We start from the raw sequence: 14,190 nt of genomic DNA on the forward strand, positions 1-14,190 counted from the left end.
AAAGAGTGGATGGATGGAGAAAAATGAGGTGGAAGCAGGATTTTTTTTGAAACGAAAGTTGATACCGGGTACACAACTAGTGAAGTTAGAAGTTTTCTGTAGATGAGCTGCAAGGAATACCCTTAGTCCTCACTTGCAAGTACAAAGGTGCTTGAAAGTCTGTGGGGTGACGGTTCCCACCTTCCCTTCCCCGATCCTTAATTGGGAACATCTAAACCACGTGAGCTCCACCACCCCCGCCAGGACAGGAGACTGATGTGGCTTCAGGGCAGGGCTGAGCAGAACAACACTGCTGTGGAGCCTTACGTCGCCCATGTCCGAGGCAGTGTCCCCGTATTGCTGCAGAAATATTTGGGGTTTGGAATAAGCTGGATGTGGGAAGACTGAGAGGCAGGAGGCCGGGTGTTTGTTTTGCGGGTGGATTTTGCATTGTGTTGCTGGTATCTGTAGCTCCCGTTTGGGCCATGACCTCTTGTGCCAGGAAAGCAGTCTCTGGCCAGAGGGATTCATGGGCTAAGGCAGTGGTTGGCTTCAGACAGACAGGGATATAAACAGACCCAGAAGCAGTTTTGGTCCGAAGGATGGTGCTGTCAGTGCACCAGCACCCTTACAGCGTGAAGATGGCTGTCAGCTTAGAAATGGTGTTTAAAAGTACACACTCAGTGTCATCTGGCCCTTGCAACTCTTAATTTTAATTCTTTTTGCAGTGACCAAGTTCAGTGAAACCTTAGAGGATACACTTAGGACACTTTGTCTGCACAGGAGCAGTTTCTGAATGAATCTGTGTGTATTTGTTACTCTAAACTAAATCCACCTTTGAAAGAGGATGAAGATCGAACAGGAAAAATAGTTTATCTAATCTCATATTTTTCTTATTTCTTTTGTACGTAGATCTAGTGAGGACTATCTGTCACACTTCGGATTCAGGTTCTACCTTAGCCTGAATTGCTTTTCTGCTCTAAAAAGCCAGAAAGTTGTAGATACATCTGGGTATTTTGACTGGTTTTTTTTCCTCTCTTGCCTTGCTCGTTCAGATTTAAAGGCAGGATGAAAAGCCACGGCTTCCCAAAAATCATGTCATTTCGGTTTTCCCACTGCGTGCAGCATGATGGGGAGGACCCCAAGTGCATCAGCCTCCTAGAGAAAGGGCTTGAAAGCCAGCAGTTTCCCAACCCAGCCTGGCCTGTCCATCAACCAAGTTGTCATCCTGAATGGGTCGATCATTTTCCTCTTAATGTGAAAAAAGCAAATTCCCATGAGTATCTCTCTTTTCCTGCATGAGTTTTGCAGTTTAAATAATCTGACCTATAAAATGCTCTCAGCAAAACATACATTTAAACTCTTGGTTCTTGAAATGTTAATGTTGGCCCGCTCTCCACGCAGCGTAAGAGAGTGGGGTTGGAGTGGTGAAGCTGGAGGTGTTGGAAGGGAATGGAATTTGCACTGCAGACTCTGGGTGAGCCACAGGAGAGCTCTCGGTGCAGCCAACCTCAGTTTCTAGGCTGAACAGTGTGTTAAGAAGGGTAAGTGTAGCTCATTAAACTTTCACAAATATACACATTATTTTTTTCCATTTTCTATTGGATTTTCGTAATATAGAGAGAAAAGAGACATTCATCTTGGGGAAGGGAGGAAGAAGAAAAAAATAGATGTACTACTCTTTTCTCAACCCTGAAAATATAATGCTTTTGCCATTTATTTTTTCTTATACTAGGTAACTTTTTATTTTTTTAACGCCTTGAAAGGGTTTTATCTTGGTTTGAGTTTTCCATTTGGATTGCTCTTAGCCATTACTACAAAATAGATAAGAAGAGAGTCTTTTTTCTTCAGACTTCATCACAGGCTTTGGTCAGTTGATGAAGAGATCTGTCCTCACTGCTATGAATAGTCCTTTACTTATTAGACGACAAAACCTTACCCAGAGCCAGTGCCTTGCATTATCAAGATTCCTTGGGGTTTTTTCCTTTTTGAATAAACAGGAACCCAGTAAATCTTTCTCCTCCTCATCCTTCAAAGCACTGGAATATCCGTTCCAAGTCAGGCAGCTTTAGCAGAGTGCCCTTCCCCTGCAATATGCAGAGATGGTGCCCAGTTGTCAATAAATTTTGTCTGTTCTTTATTCAAAGTGTGGATCATTTAAGATGTGGAGTGCCTTGGCTAGATTCCCTATATTGCCATAATTTAAATTGTTAGTTCAGGTGAATTAAAATAGTTGGGAGGTACTTGAGCAGAAGACTTAATACTCCCCTTCCAAATCCCTTTAATCAAGGAAACTGGGCTCATTCCTTAAAATGAAAGGGTTTTTACTTCTTTCCCCTCCAGAGTCCAAAGAGTGCTCGAGGAGTGAGCTGGGCTCTGGCCTGGCTCCTGCCAGCAGCAGAATTTAAATTGGGTCTGAGCTGCGGAGCCTTTTCTTGCTGGCGAAAAGGCGTGAACCAGAGTATGGCTTGACCCAGAGAATCCTGGACCACATCTGTGGCTCTGGAGAGGCAGAGAACGTCTTTCCTTGCAAAATAAGCACATCCGCTCTCTGTTGTTGTTTCTGGGAAGCACTAAAGTGTCTTCTTGATGATTATTTTTAGTGGAGGTGCTTGTCAGAGAAGAACTGCAGTATACGTGTTGCGCAGAAAATTCAACTTTCCTTTCTTCCGTGAGGTCTGCAGCTCGATAAATGTGATGCTGAAGATGAGGACCGGAAGAAAATTTTCTATAATGAGCAATTATCCTCAGTCGTTCCTTTTTTTTTTTTTCCACTGACTGTTTGTGCTGTTCTTTGAAGATTAATTAGTTAATGATTTGACTACGCTTTGAAGATGGAAAGTGGTATCTAGAAGTGCTAAGTGTTATCATATCGCGTTCCCTTTGAAGTTTTATAAACTCTATCACATAGGGCTTTTCTTCTAAAAGTCCTTTTTGCCATGTGAGATATTTATAATTAGAGAGAATGATCATTTCAACTACTCTCATGTTAATACTTCCCAACTTTTTCTGTCTGCTGCCAAATTTGGAGTCAGAGTGGAGGGACAGAGGTTTCGGAGCTCCCAGTTGGCCGTTTATCTATCCCCAGTCTGTGTCTGGGATTAAGGGAAACCACTAAGATTTGTGTGTTTATAGGACTTGGACTCTTGGCTTCTTCCAGGTGGTGTGATATCAAGGCTGGGTCTTTATTTAGTGATGTTCACTTTAGGAAAGCAAAATTTTAGCTGTACTTAGTAATGCAAAATATTTTGTAATTTATGTTAGAACAGGGAGATAGATAACTTCTTGTGCTTGCAAAAATCACTCGAACCTGAGCAGAAAATGAAAAAATAGATTAGTTTTTGAGTTAAAATGAGAACCACAGGTAAAGTATATGGAGCCTAGAAAGCGAGTACCAGTGATGTGCCCTACAGACATTTCTGCTGGTGCTGCCAGGGGTGTAACGTTGACAAATTTAGCCTTCAGCTATAGGCTAGGCTTGCCTTACTGTGTGCTTTTTTGTTGTCTTTTGCTTGTGCAACCTGTCCAGGGTCTGTATTTGCTCAAAGAAGGAGCTGGACATAAAGTGCAAGCAACTGAGGGAGTGGAAAGTTTGGGGTAAGTGAGGTTGGGCTAAAAAAGAGCAGTGGCTGTGTCTTGGCAGGGACCGAGAAATGAGGAAATATCTGCAGGGCATGCTTACAGCTTCAGTGGATGGAAAATAAGAGTGCACTTAAAGAGGAAAAGTATGTCTTTTCCATCCATGGCTTTTCTGCTGGGAGATTGGCTACTGTGGTCATAGGAAAAAGAGAAAATAATTTAAAAGAAGAGTTAGGGTAAAACTGGTAGTCTCTGGGGAAGGCATTGGTGAACATGGGCAGAACTTTGTGCAAAGGAGGGACAGCAAAGAGAGGCACCGAAGCTGCAAGGAGTTCATGTGAAGTTCAAAACCAGTTGTTTTATGGGAAAAATGAACAATGTAAATCCATAGGGAAATAAATACAAACCGTGGCCTTGTGGGAATGAGAAGTTTATCTTGAATATAGCCATGATTGGAAAAACCCCCACACATTTAATTATAAATGCCCTTATGTTAATGCTGTCGGTGAAATTAAACAGGACAGGTTATTTCACCCAGGCTTTAACACTGTGTTCACATGTCTGGTTTGAAAATATATTTTTCAAGTTCTGTAACCCTTAACAAAAACTTAAATACCAGAAATTCAGCCTCTTTATATGAAACAAACCAACTGTTTTTAAATTAAAATTAATTTTTTTTATTAAAAACTGACTTTTTCCACGGTACCTAAATTTGGCGATATTAACATTTCAGATTGCTTTGTGTCCCTGCGTCACAGAAACCGTTGTCTGTGACCAAAGAAACCTGCTCAAATCGGGAATGGTGCTGTGAAACTGGTGTCGTATCAGGTGTAAAACCAAAACTAGGACATAGGGAAAATTCAGGGGGAACTTGAGTGAAGCAAGCAATATTTGCTGCAGGATAGTGGCTTTTAGAGGGTAATTGTGCTGGGCTGGATGTGGAGAGAGCATCAGACTGGGAAACCCGAGTAAGTGGGAAGCTGTTGAGGATCTTGAACTCAAACTCTGCTCTAGGTGGATGTTCTGTTGGAGAGTGTCTGGCTAAGGTTTGAAAGGCGCCCGGCAGTGACCCAAATACTGGTGTATTTGATAGTGAATGAGATCCAGGAGATGAAACTGTCTGGCCTCTTTTCAGTGTTGATCCTAAGGGAAATGCTGACAGTAAATGCTCAGCAAAAGGGGAAGCTCTGTAAATGAGCGCTCCTCTCTGCCAGTTCTGGCTACTTTTATAAACAAAGAACATGAAAGGAGAAATGGCAAGGAAATACTTTTTAAAAATCTTTAATGCATTTTAAGCTGGTATGATCCATTTTAACTGGACTCAGGGTGCTCAGGATTTTCACAATATCCATGCACTCTTGTTGTAGCTTGGTGGTAATAATATAAATAAATAAAAAAAATTATAAACATCTTTCTAAGTTATTAGCACAGATGGTCTAAGTCCTGGGTAGCTGCTCTATTTCGTTGTTGGTTGTGGTAGTTTTTTGTATTTGCACTACTGTAGTCAGTTTTGTGAATATCCCTAAGCTTTAGCTTTTTAATAGGAAAGTAAGCACATTTTAAAGAGAATGAACATGGCCAATAACCTACGGGGGAGTTGAGATCTGTACCCTGCGGTTATATCCTGATCTCAGCTACTGCTTGGCTGTACAATTTGGGAACATGTCATTGACCTTTTTGTTCTTCACTTGTTGTTGTCCCTGCAATGAGTGAGTAATGATCACCTGCCACCGAGGAGCTGGAGACACTTGGAGGAACGTTGCTATGCAGCTGCTGAGCACTGTTATTATCATTCTTTCTGAATTTTATGGTCTTGAAAATGGGGACCTGGTGGAGATGCTAAGGGTGAGGATGGGTGACACCAGCATGGAGCCAGCACCCACCAGGTAGTGCTTGGAGAGCGTGGCCATGGCGTAACCCTTTGAGGGCAGATGTTGTATTTTCCCTGAAAGGTGGCTATTTCTCCTAGCAAACAACACACAGCAGACCCACAGCCCTGTTAATTATGGCGCAGGGATAATGAGAAACTTGGGTAAATTCTAGAGTCCCAAAAGCTTTACCAATCTACCCTTGCACAAACAGGAGAGTGCGACGAACAAAGAGGAAAGATTCTCATTTTACTTTATTTTATTTTTAACCTTTTCAGCTGTTTCTGTATGGTGAGTTTTTCCTTGACTACACTTGCATGTTAAACTATTTTTGCTAAATGTTTACACAAACATTTTTAAACAGATGCCAGAACAGGTAATGTAACAGATTGGGTTACAGAGCTGCAAGCAGCAAGCCTGTTTAATATCTGGCAGTTATTTCAGTATAAAGAACGCAATTATTTTAACATTAGGGTTTTTTCTGTATGAAAACAATGTGGACAATGTGTTTATCATTACATGTAAATGTATGTATGTATAGATATTAAATATAATTGCCTTAATCTCTTCCTTCCTTGCTCCTGCCTTGGTTTCTTGGGTTGCAGTTACACTTTAGAGATTCAGGAATTGTCATCACATATTAAACAAAATCCGTCAAGTCTAGCATTAAGTTTCCAGAAGACTTCATCTGTTTGTAAATCAGACATGAAGATCTATCCATCCTCAAATAAATGTAATTGTGGTTGGTGTTGGGACCCTGGTTATTCTTTTCCAAGCTCATACGCAAGTGGCCATGAATAAACATACTTCCAAATTTGACCTCCCTTTGTAACTCTATTTCATTTTTCATTTCTCCTCTCCAACCTTCAGTTCTTGCTGATAATCTGAAGTCCAACCCAGGAATTAAATGGCAGTATTTCAGCTCAGAAGAAGGCATTTTCACCGTTTTCCCAGCCCACAAGTTCCGGTGCAAAGGCAACTATGAACACCGCAGCAGGTATAATTTGCAATTTAGTAGGAAAAGAACTAACACTGGATTCCTTGAGCACTGATTTCATTTCAGCATTACGCTTTGCCAAGATGACAACATTCATGAGTAACTTTTAATGGGGTCCCTTGGGTTTTCTTAGGTTTGTTTTTTAAAGCACCAGTTTTCACTCTTAAAAAACTTTGAAGTAAAATCAAATTACACACAGGTTCCTCACCTCTCCCAAATCAAATAAGCTTTAAATAGCAGTAACTTGTAAATTGTAGGTCAGCCCATGGGCAGAATTTGTCTCCTATTTGACTCATACTTGACCCCCGTTAATAAAGCAGTGAAAATGTATTTTACTGATTTGGCAATGCAGTGCTTTGGGGAGGAGACTGGAAAGGGCATTTTTGCAGTCTCCATGCAAGGTTCAAGTGGCACGTTGTGGGCAGAGGAGACGCAGCAATAGTGGGAGCTTTCTGCTGAGAAAACCATAGAAAAAGGATCAAATGGTGATGGGTTTTTTTTTTTTGCTCAGGGGAATATTCTGGTTCTGTGTGCATGAAGCAGAGCAGTTGCAGTATTTTTTTGCTAGCCTTTGCTGTCAAAATTATGGGACTCATCAAGAGTGGAATTTTCTGAGAAGGTGGTCTTAGTATCTCTGGTCACACATGGCTAATTGCCCCCGTTAATTAGTCTATGCGGAGGAAGCATTGGCCCATCCCAGTACATTTCTACACAGCTGAGTGTACAGAGACAAGGTGTTTTGGTTACCTGTCAGCATTGAGCAATCCAATGTTTCCAGATGTTATCTGCTGTGTGTCATCAAGGCTGGGAGCGTCTGGGCTTGAGGAAGTTTTCTGTGGTCTTGGAAAGGTGCGGTCTGAAGACACGAGAGTTGGGGGTACCCAAGTCTCCATCAGAATTTTGACACTAAAACCATTGGTGATTGCATCCCAATCTTTTAATCTTGGTCACAGTTTCTCCATGGCTAAATAAGGGCTATCTTTTTGCTAATATTTACTTCAGAGAGTAGTTTGGATGGATTAATTAGTTAATACTTAAGTGCTTTGAAGATCAAAGGCCCTATTTAAGTTCTAGTTATTAATACCAGTGTCAAGCTGCAGGCTGTTTTACAATTAAGGACTGATTTGTGCCAGTTGTTTATTGTCGTGCCTTGTCTAAAATCTTCTGCATTTTCCTCTTAATAAGATTTCTGTGGCTGCCTTTGATATAATAAATTTAGATCACAAAACTTACACTTAACTCTAACTAGTTTTGGGTCTGGACTAAAGAGGGAAGAGGGTCTTGGGTTTTTTAAATTCTTCCTTGCTGAAGACCATCTTAATTTGTTCCAGGTTGAAACCTTGGCACACAAGCTTGTGAAATCTTTCACACGTCTCTCAGAGTATTGAACTGGATCTGAGCTCTGCTTCCCCAAAAATACTGATGTTATATTTGATGTTAGCACACACAGACACACGGCAGCACAAAGAGCCTTCACCAGAGTTAACTCAGATTGGCCATGGGGTTCAAAACTGCGACCCACATGAAATTCACCCCAGGGCACCAAGAAAAACCCTTTCTTGGCCAGAAGCTTATTAGAGCAAACCAAACACCCTCTGCTCATGCAGCTCTGCGCAATCACACAGGTTTTCACTTGTCCCATAACCAGCAAATTCCCACTATTGCACTTACTTTTACATGTGAGTAAGGTTCCCAGCACCCAACGTTTGCAATGAGGCATTTCTTGCTTGTCAGCGCGTAATCCAAAACTTGATGGGAGCTGCTGCAAACAGTAATCCCAAGCCCTGCTGCTGCACCAGAAAAATAGTTTATTCCTAACTGAAAGGGGTTGCTGTGAGAGAGAGAGAAGAGCCTGACACCTGATTTTGGTTAATAAAATCAGAAAGAGAGTGAAAGCAAGGGCCTTTTCACTATATTCAGAGCCTCAGTTTGTCTTTCATAGCAGAAGCTTTCATAAAGGCGAAAAATCCTGTTATAATTCATTGTTTCCTTCATTGGGTGTTTTTATTTTTAATTCTCAACTACCTTCACTTGTAAATGTTTTAGTGACGATGACTCATGACAGTGGCTTGGGTTTTGTTCTCCTCCAGGCCTGTCTACGTCTCTACTGTCCGACCTCAGTCCAAGCACATCGTTGTCATCGTGGACCACGGGGCTTCGGTCACAGAGACGCAGCTTCAGATTGCCAAGGACGCTGCGCAGGTTATTCTGAGCTCAATAGATGAACACGATAAGGTAAGATTTCTCTGGTTCATGAGTGTGTTTTCCTTGCTTTCAACTATGCTCAGTGTTTTCAGTTTTCATCCAAAAGCGGCATTTTTAACTTGTGATCCACGGACTCAGGGGGATCTGTGGTCAACCTCTAATGGGTGATGAAGGCTTAAACTCACTTTTGGAAGCCTGTATTACTGCGGGGGAAACATTTAAGGATCTGCAGGCAGGAAAAAAGTAAAAACCACTGATGTAAGGCAAAATCTTGTTTCTGTTGGTCTTTAATTTCAGCAATTCTCTGTTAATAGGACCTTGACCATTCTTTCTGCTTGGGTTTGGGTTTTTGTTTAACAGGAAAGGATTTTCAGTCAAATCAAGTTGAAGAACAACTGGTTATAATCTTTGCCTTAAGTCTTCCCATTAATAGTGTGGGAAAAACACTTCTAACTTATGTGCATTTAGAGAGCTTTAATACTGTAAAATAATACTTACAGTTTAGAAGAATTAATAGTGCTTTAATTTAAGTGTCAAGTAGTTGTCTTAATATAGACCTATAATGAAGAAAATACATTTAAGACATTCAGTACTTGGTCAGTAGCTCAGTGGTTATGAAACCTGTTATACGGGTGTATAATTACTGCTTAATTCTATGACTGTCTTGCATCAGTCATAATTCATAATAAAAGTATGCCACTCATTTAATAAGACTGGTATGTTACGTGTGTATTAATGCAAGTGGTACCACTACATGCCTGAAGTTGTTTTCAGGATAAAAATTGATGGTAGATTTGGCTTGCTTTGACTGAAGCATCAAAACAACATTGTGCTTTGCCTGTGAGAAGTTCTTTCAGGTTTGCTTTTTTGGTGTATTTGTTTCATTTTCTGTATGCACTCCACTCTTCTATAGGCACTCAAGGCTTTCCTGAAAATGCTCTCTGCTGATTTTCTTTTCAGTTATCTCTAGTTTGCTCAGGCTTCTGCCCAGAATAGTGTTTTAACTATTATGTACCAGCAGACCAATGCTGACTTCATCTGAGAAACAAAGACTGAAGTCTCTTTTTCTTGAAATCACCATAAGTCTAATCCTTTTCAAATTTGATGGATTTATGCCTCAAGCATTTATTTTTTAACAATTGAATTTTAAATCCCCGGAATGTCTTCAGTTGGCTTATCATTGTGCTTTCTATATTGGTGCATAAGGAATTATAAATGGTAAGGTAATCCAATATAGCTTCTTCTCTTTCAAGATCTCTGTGTTAACCGTGGCAGACGCAGTAAGAACCTGCTCGCTGGATCAGTGCTATAAGACCTTTCTGTCTCCTGCCACCAGCGAGACAAAAAGGAAGATGTCCACCTTCGTTAGCAGCATCAAGTCATCCGACAGCCCCACGCAGCACGCCCTGGGCTTTCAAAAGGCTTTCCAGCTGATACGAAACACCAACAATGGCACCAAACTCCAAGGAAGTAAGTCTCTCCTTGTGCAATCCTGATTATTTCTGAGGCTTGCAAATGTTTTCTTATTTGAGAGTCTCACTTTGACAGAGGCCAAAGGAGTTGTAGTGTCTTGAATATTAAAGAAAAAAAAGGGGAAGGGCCAGGAAGGAAGCACATGTTTTTTTTAAGTAGCATTTACTTGATCTGGAATTTGCAGGAGTGACTGTTGAATGTGGCCATTCCTTTTTAATGTATTTCACTGGCTGCCTTGCCTTTCTGTTGAAATTACAGGATTGAATTGCCTTATAGCTGAATTATTTCACACATGTTACTAAAACATACATATATTGTTTATCTGCCTAACTGGAACCCTAGGGAAGTGGCCTTGCTTCCTAGGGAAAATGATTTTGAAAATACCAATTATGAGCAATATTTTATGGAATATGAGGTTGGCCTGGCTAAATTTTCCAATATCCTCCTGATTTTTGGTGTATGCATTTTTGGCTTTTCTCCTTCTCATTCCCAAGATTGAGGAGTTTTTTGGTGTTTTTTTTTTTTTTTGTCATGAGGATGTGGTGAAAGATGCGGAGATGGATGTGCCAGGAAGCTGTGGAAAGCAAATACTTGAAGCTGTGCTTTGAGTGTGCCTTGGAGTTGAGTAACATTGGCATGAAGGTGCTTTGGAAAGATGGAGAAAATGTGCTGCTATTTCCTGACACTTTCTTTCAGTGTATAAAATGAATTTTAGTAAAGCATATATCTGAGCATACATTGCTTAGCTGGAGGACAGGGTTGTCAGGGGCAGGTGTTTCCCATGCTCTGGCAAAATGAGGAAAGCGATGCAACTGCCTAGAAAATATGAAAATTAAAAATAAATCCAGCGCTGCTGAAGCTGACTGGTATGAGATGCATTTGTCATCAGTAGCTATTCCAAGATCATCAGCTGCAGAGTCTTGCAGCACCCTCCTATATGTCCTTTATGTTTGGGCCTGTTTGTATTACAAGGTTTTGGCATATCCTTTTTCAATATGAAAACACAGACTTTTACAAGGTTTCATACCAAACAATTATTTTGGGGTCCAAGTACAGGGAAAAAGAGAAAAGGAAAATGCTTTGGATTTAGGTTTTCTCTAAGAATGAAAGATTTTTGAAGACCTAATGTGTTTATGGCAAATTTCAGAACTCATAGGGTGAGGCACAGAGTGAGATTTGGGAAGAGGATGTTTATAAAACACGTCTCATTTTCTTGCAAATAATCTTTTCATCTTTTTTAAAAAAAAGAAAAACAAACCTAGAAAAAAAAAATCATTCATATTGCTGTTAATTTTCTAACATCCTGTTCCTGGAGAACAATGTGTGGGTGTGCCAGGGAAGCTGTTGAGGTACAGCCTTGCTCCCGAATTCACACTGGAGAAGTCAGAAGGGAACTGCTGGTTTGAGATGGAAGAATTGTGCTGTTGAACATGTCCAAATTTCCTGCTTTTTGCTGGTTCCTATTGCAGACTTTCACCCCAAAGTGTAAGAAAATGCTATGCCACTGAGCACCACACTCTCTGAAAATTCTAGGTACATAGGTAGGGGGTATGTGTCTCTGTATATTTATATATAGAATTGCAGTGTCTATATATTATATACATGTGCACAGTGTCAATAGATGCAGAAACGATACACTGAATATAAGGGCCTTTTCCTGCTCTTAGAAGCATAAGATGCCCTGTTTAGCACTGGTCCCTCATGCAGACTTAGGGCTGATGTTATTCCTGCTAGCAAAGCTTTTACTCTGCTGCAGTGTGTAATAACCACGCTAAGGAACACATTGATGGTTTTCCTTAAACTACAGCCAGAGCTGTAGTAATACCTGGCTTTGCTTTTTTCCATAGTTTTAGCATCTAAAAAAAGAAAAGGCAGAAATTGCCCCAAAACTAACAGCTCCTCCTAACTTTTTTGTATCAAAAGCCAATTCTGGCTGAAATTCTTTTCAAGTCATGCTGACAAAGTGGTCTATAACCAACTAACCTCATGTGCTTTGGATTATATGGTAGTGTATGATCCCTACAAGTGTCTTAATCATATGCATAAAATACTTTGAATACTGAGCTACAACATGAGGAAACAGGATGGCGTGTGAGCAGTGATTTGAATTTCCCTGTTCAAAGGCAGGCCATTCACCCAGAACACACACAGCTGGAAAAACGTGTTCAGCTTCATGCAAAAGGAGCCGATGCTGAGTGGCGGTGTGCCCTGTCACGTTGCTCAAGCATTACGCTCTAACCTACACCATAGGAAAGTGTATTTTTTTCCATTGTAGACTCCTGTGAATCTCAGAGATGAAGCTGTTGGCAACATATGGTTGTAAGGAGATGTAAGGGCTTTTACCACATGACTTTCCTGAGTTAAAAATCTAATGCACTTTCTGATATATACATGTATATAATTCTTTTTTAGATACTGATATGGTCATAATTTATCTCTCGGCTGGGATTACATCAAAAGATTCATCGGAAGATGACAAAAAAGCTACTTTACGTGTCATCAATGAAGAAAACAGTTTCCTCAACAACTCAGTAATGATTCTTACTTATGCACTTATGAATGGTGAGAAACATTTTTGTATTACCAGTGGAAGAAAACTCCCTCTCACTGTGCAGCCAGTTTATTAAGCTCATCAAATGTAATTCCCTGCCTTGCTGGGAGCAGTTTGTTAATGGGTTTTGGCCCATGTAATCCAGAGGCTGCATCCTGATGTTACCTCTTTAGTGTATAAAACGGTGTGCCACTGCGTGCTTATGTATCCCAGTGCAGCTGCTCAGGGTATAAGGTTTTGTTGCCTAAATTGTCTAGTGCCAACCAAACTGAATTAAATTCGATAACTGCTGCAACTGTAAACCTTCCTGACGCTGCCTGTGTTTCCTGGTGCAGCAAAGTGAGAGTATACATGAGTTTTCAGTTATTAGCCAAGGAGCATGAATGCAACATCAAATGTAATCTGAAGTGCTTTGATAATTTAGGAACCACCTTAAGAGTGAAGTTAAATCTGAAGGCCATGCACACAGTAGTTCAGCATCCTGTGCTTTTTCCCACAAAGCATTTTTAATAAGAAGGCTCTATATTGTATTACTAATAATTGCACGTGGACACTAGCCAAGGAAGCTAATGCTTAAGCTAATGTATCATTTGCCTGTAAATGTTAATACTAATTTGAGGCCTAATATGTACAAAAGGCTTTGATTTGTCTGCAGGAATTGAGCCTGGGACTTACGTAAAATGTGAAACTTCAGTGTTTAAGTGAAAAAACAAGCCTGTTATCTCCAAGGGTGAATAAGATACTCCTGGTCCTTTAAGTGGAGTAGCCACCAGAGGTCTGCCCTGTGTATTTAGGGGGTCACAGAAGCCTTCGTTAGAAGGTGATGTGAAAAGCATGTTGAATTTCTGCACTGTATATCAGAGGCAATCTTATTAGCCTTTCAACGCTTTACCTCATCGCTTAAATAAGTACATTCAGTCCTACCATATAACATATGTATAATTTTGCTTTTATTGATGCTACTTTGGAATAAGATCCAGGAGTCTTGATGGAAAGTAAGCTTCTTCCTCCTCCTTCCACCCATTTCTCACATCTCCATTTCAGAGGGAGTGACGGGTTTGAAGGAACTGGCCTTTCTGCGAGACCTGGCAGAGCAGAACTCGGTGAAGTACGGGGTGCCAGACCGAACAGCCCTACCAGTCATCAAGGGAAGCATGATGGTCCTCAACCAGCTGAGCAACCTGGAAACTACAGTCGGCCGATTCTACACAAACCTCCCGAACCGAATGATCGATGAGGCGGTCTTCAGTCTGCCTTTCTCAGATGAAATGGGAGACGGTAAGTGTTTGCACTGAATTTAGGTATAAAAACGAAAGAGATTAGGTTCTCTTTGCTTACATATTCTCAAATATACTGTAGTCTTATATGGTGATGCTTTTAGGTGTGTTCTCAAGGCAAGTACAAAATTCACTTTTCGTGCCAGTTGTTTTTTTATCTGCAGAAGGTCTAGTTATTAAATAAGTGGTCTTAAGACATGGAGTAGATAGATTTAGATTGGATTCTCAGGGGTGAAATTAGTTCTTATATATGTGTATGTA

General features: G+C 40.6%; 1 protein-coding gene across 1 annotated transcript in view; it reads left to right on the plus strand.

Moving 5' to 3' along the window:
• Positions 1-14,190, plus strand: part of CACHD1 (cache domain containing 1) — a 58,685-nt gene that overhangs the window by 21,806 nt on the left and 22,689 nt on the right. The window contains exons 4-8 of the mRNA XM_010179313.1: positions 6,297-6,423; positions 8,514-8,658; positions 9,882-10,098; positions 12,514-12,663; positions 13,697-13,930. Of these exons, the coding sequence (XP_010177615.1) occupies positions 6,297-6,423; positions 8,514-8,658; positions 9,882-10,098; positions 12,514-12,663; positions 13,697-13,930 (873 nt within the window). The remainder of the gene's footprint in view (positions 1-6,296; positions 6,424-8,513; positions 8,659-9,881; positions 10,099-12,513; positions 12,664-13,696; positions 13,931-14,190) is intronic.

The sequence above is a fragment of the Mesitornis unicolor genome, unplaced genomic scaffold (assembly GCF_000695765.1).
Source record: "Mesitornis unicolor isolate BGI_N332 unplaced genomic scaffold, ASM69576v1 scaffold44642, whole genome shotgun sequence".
NCBI lineage: Eukaryota > Metazoa > Chordata > Aves > Mesitornithiformes > Mesitornithidae > Mesitornis > Mesitornis unicolor.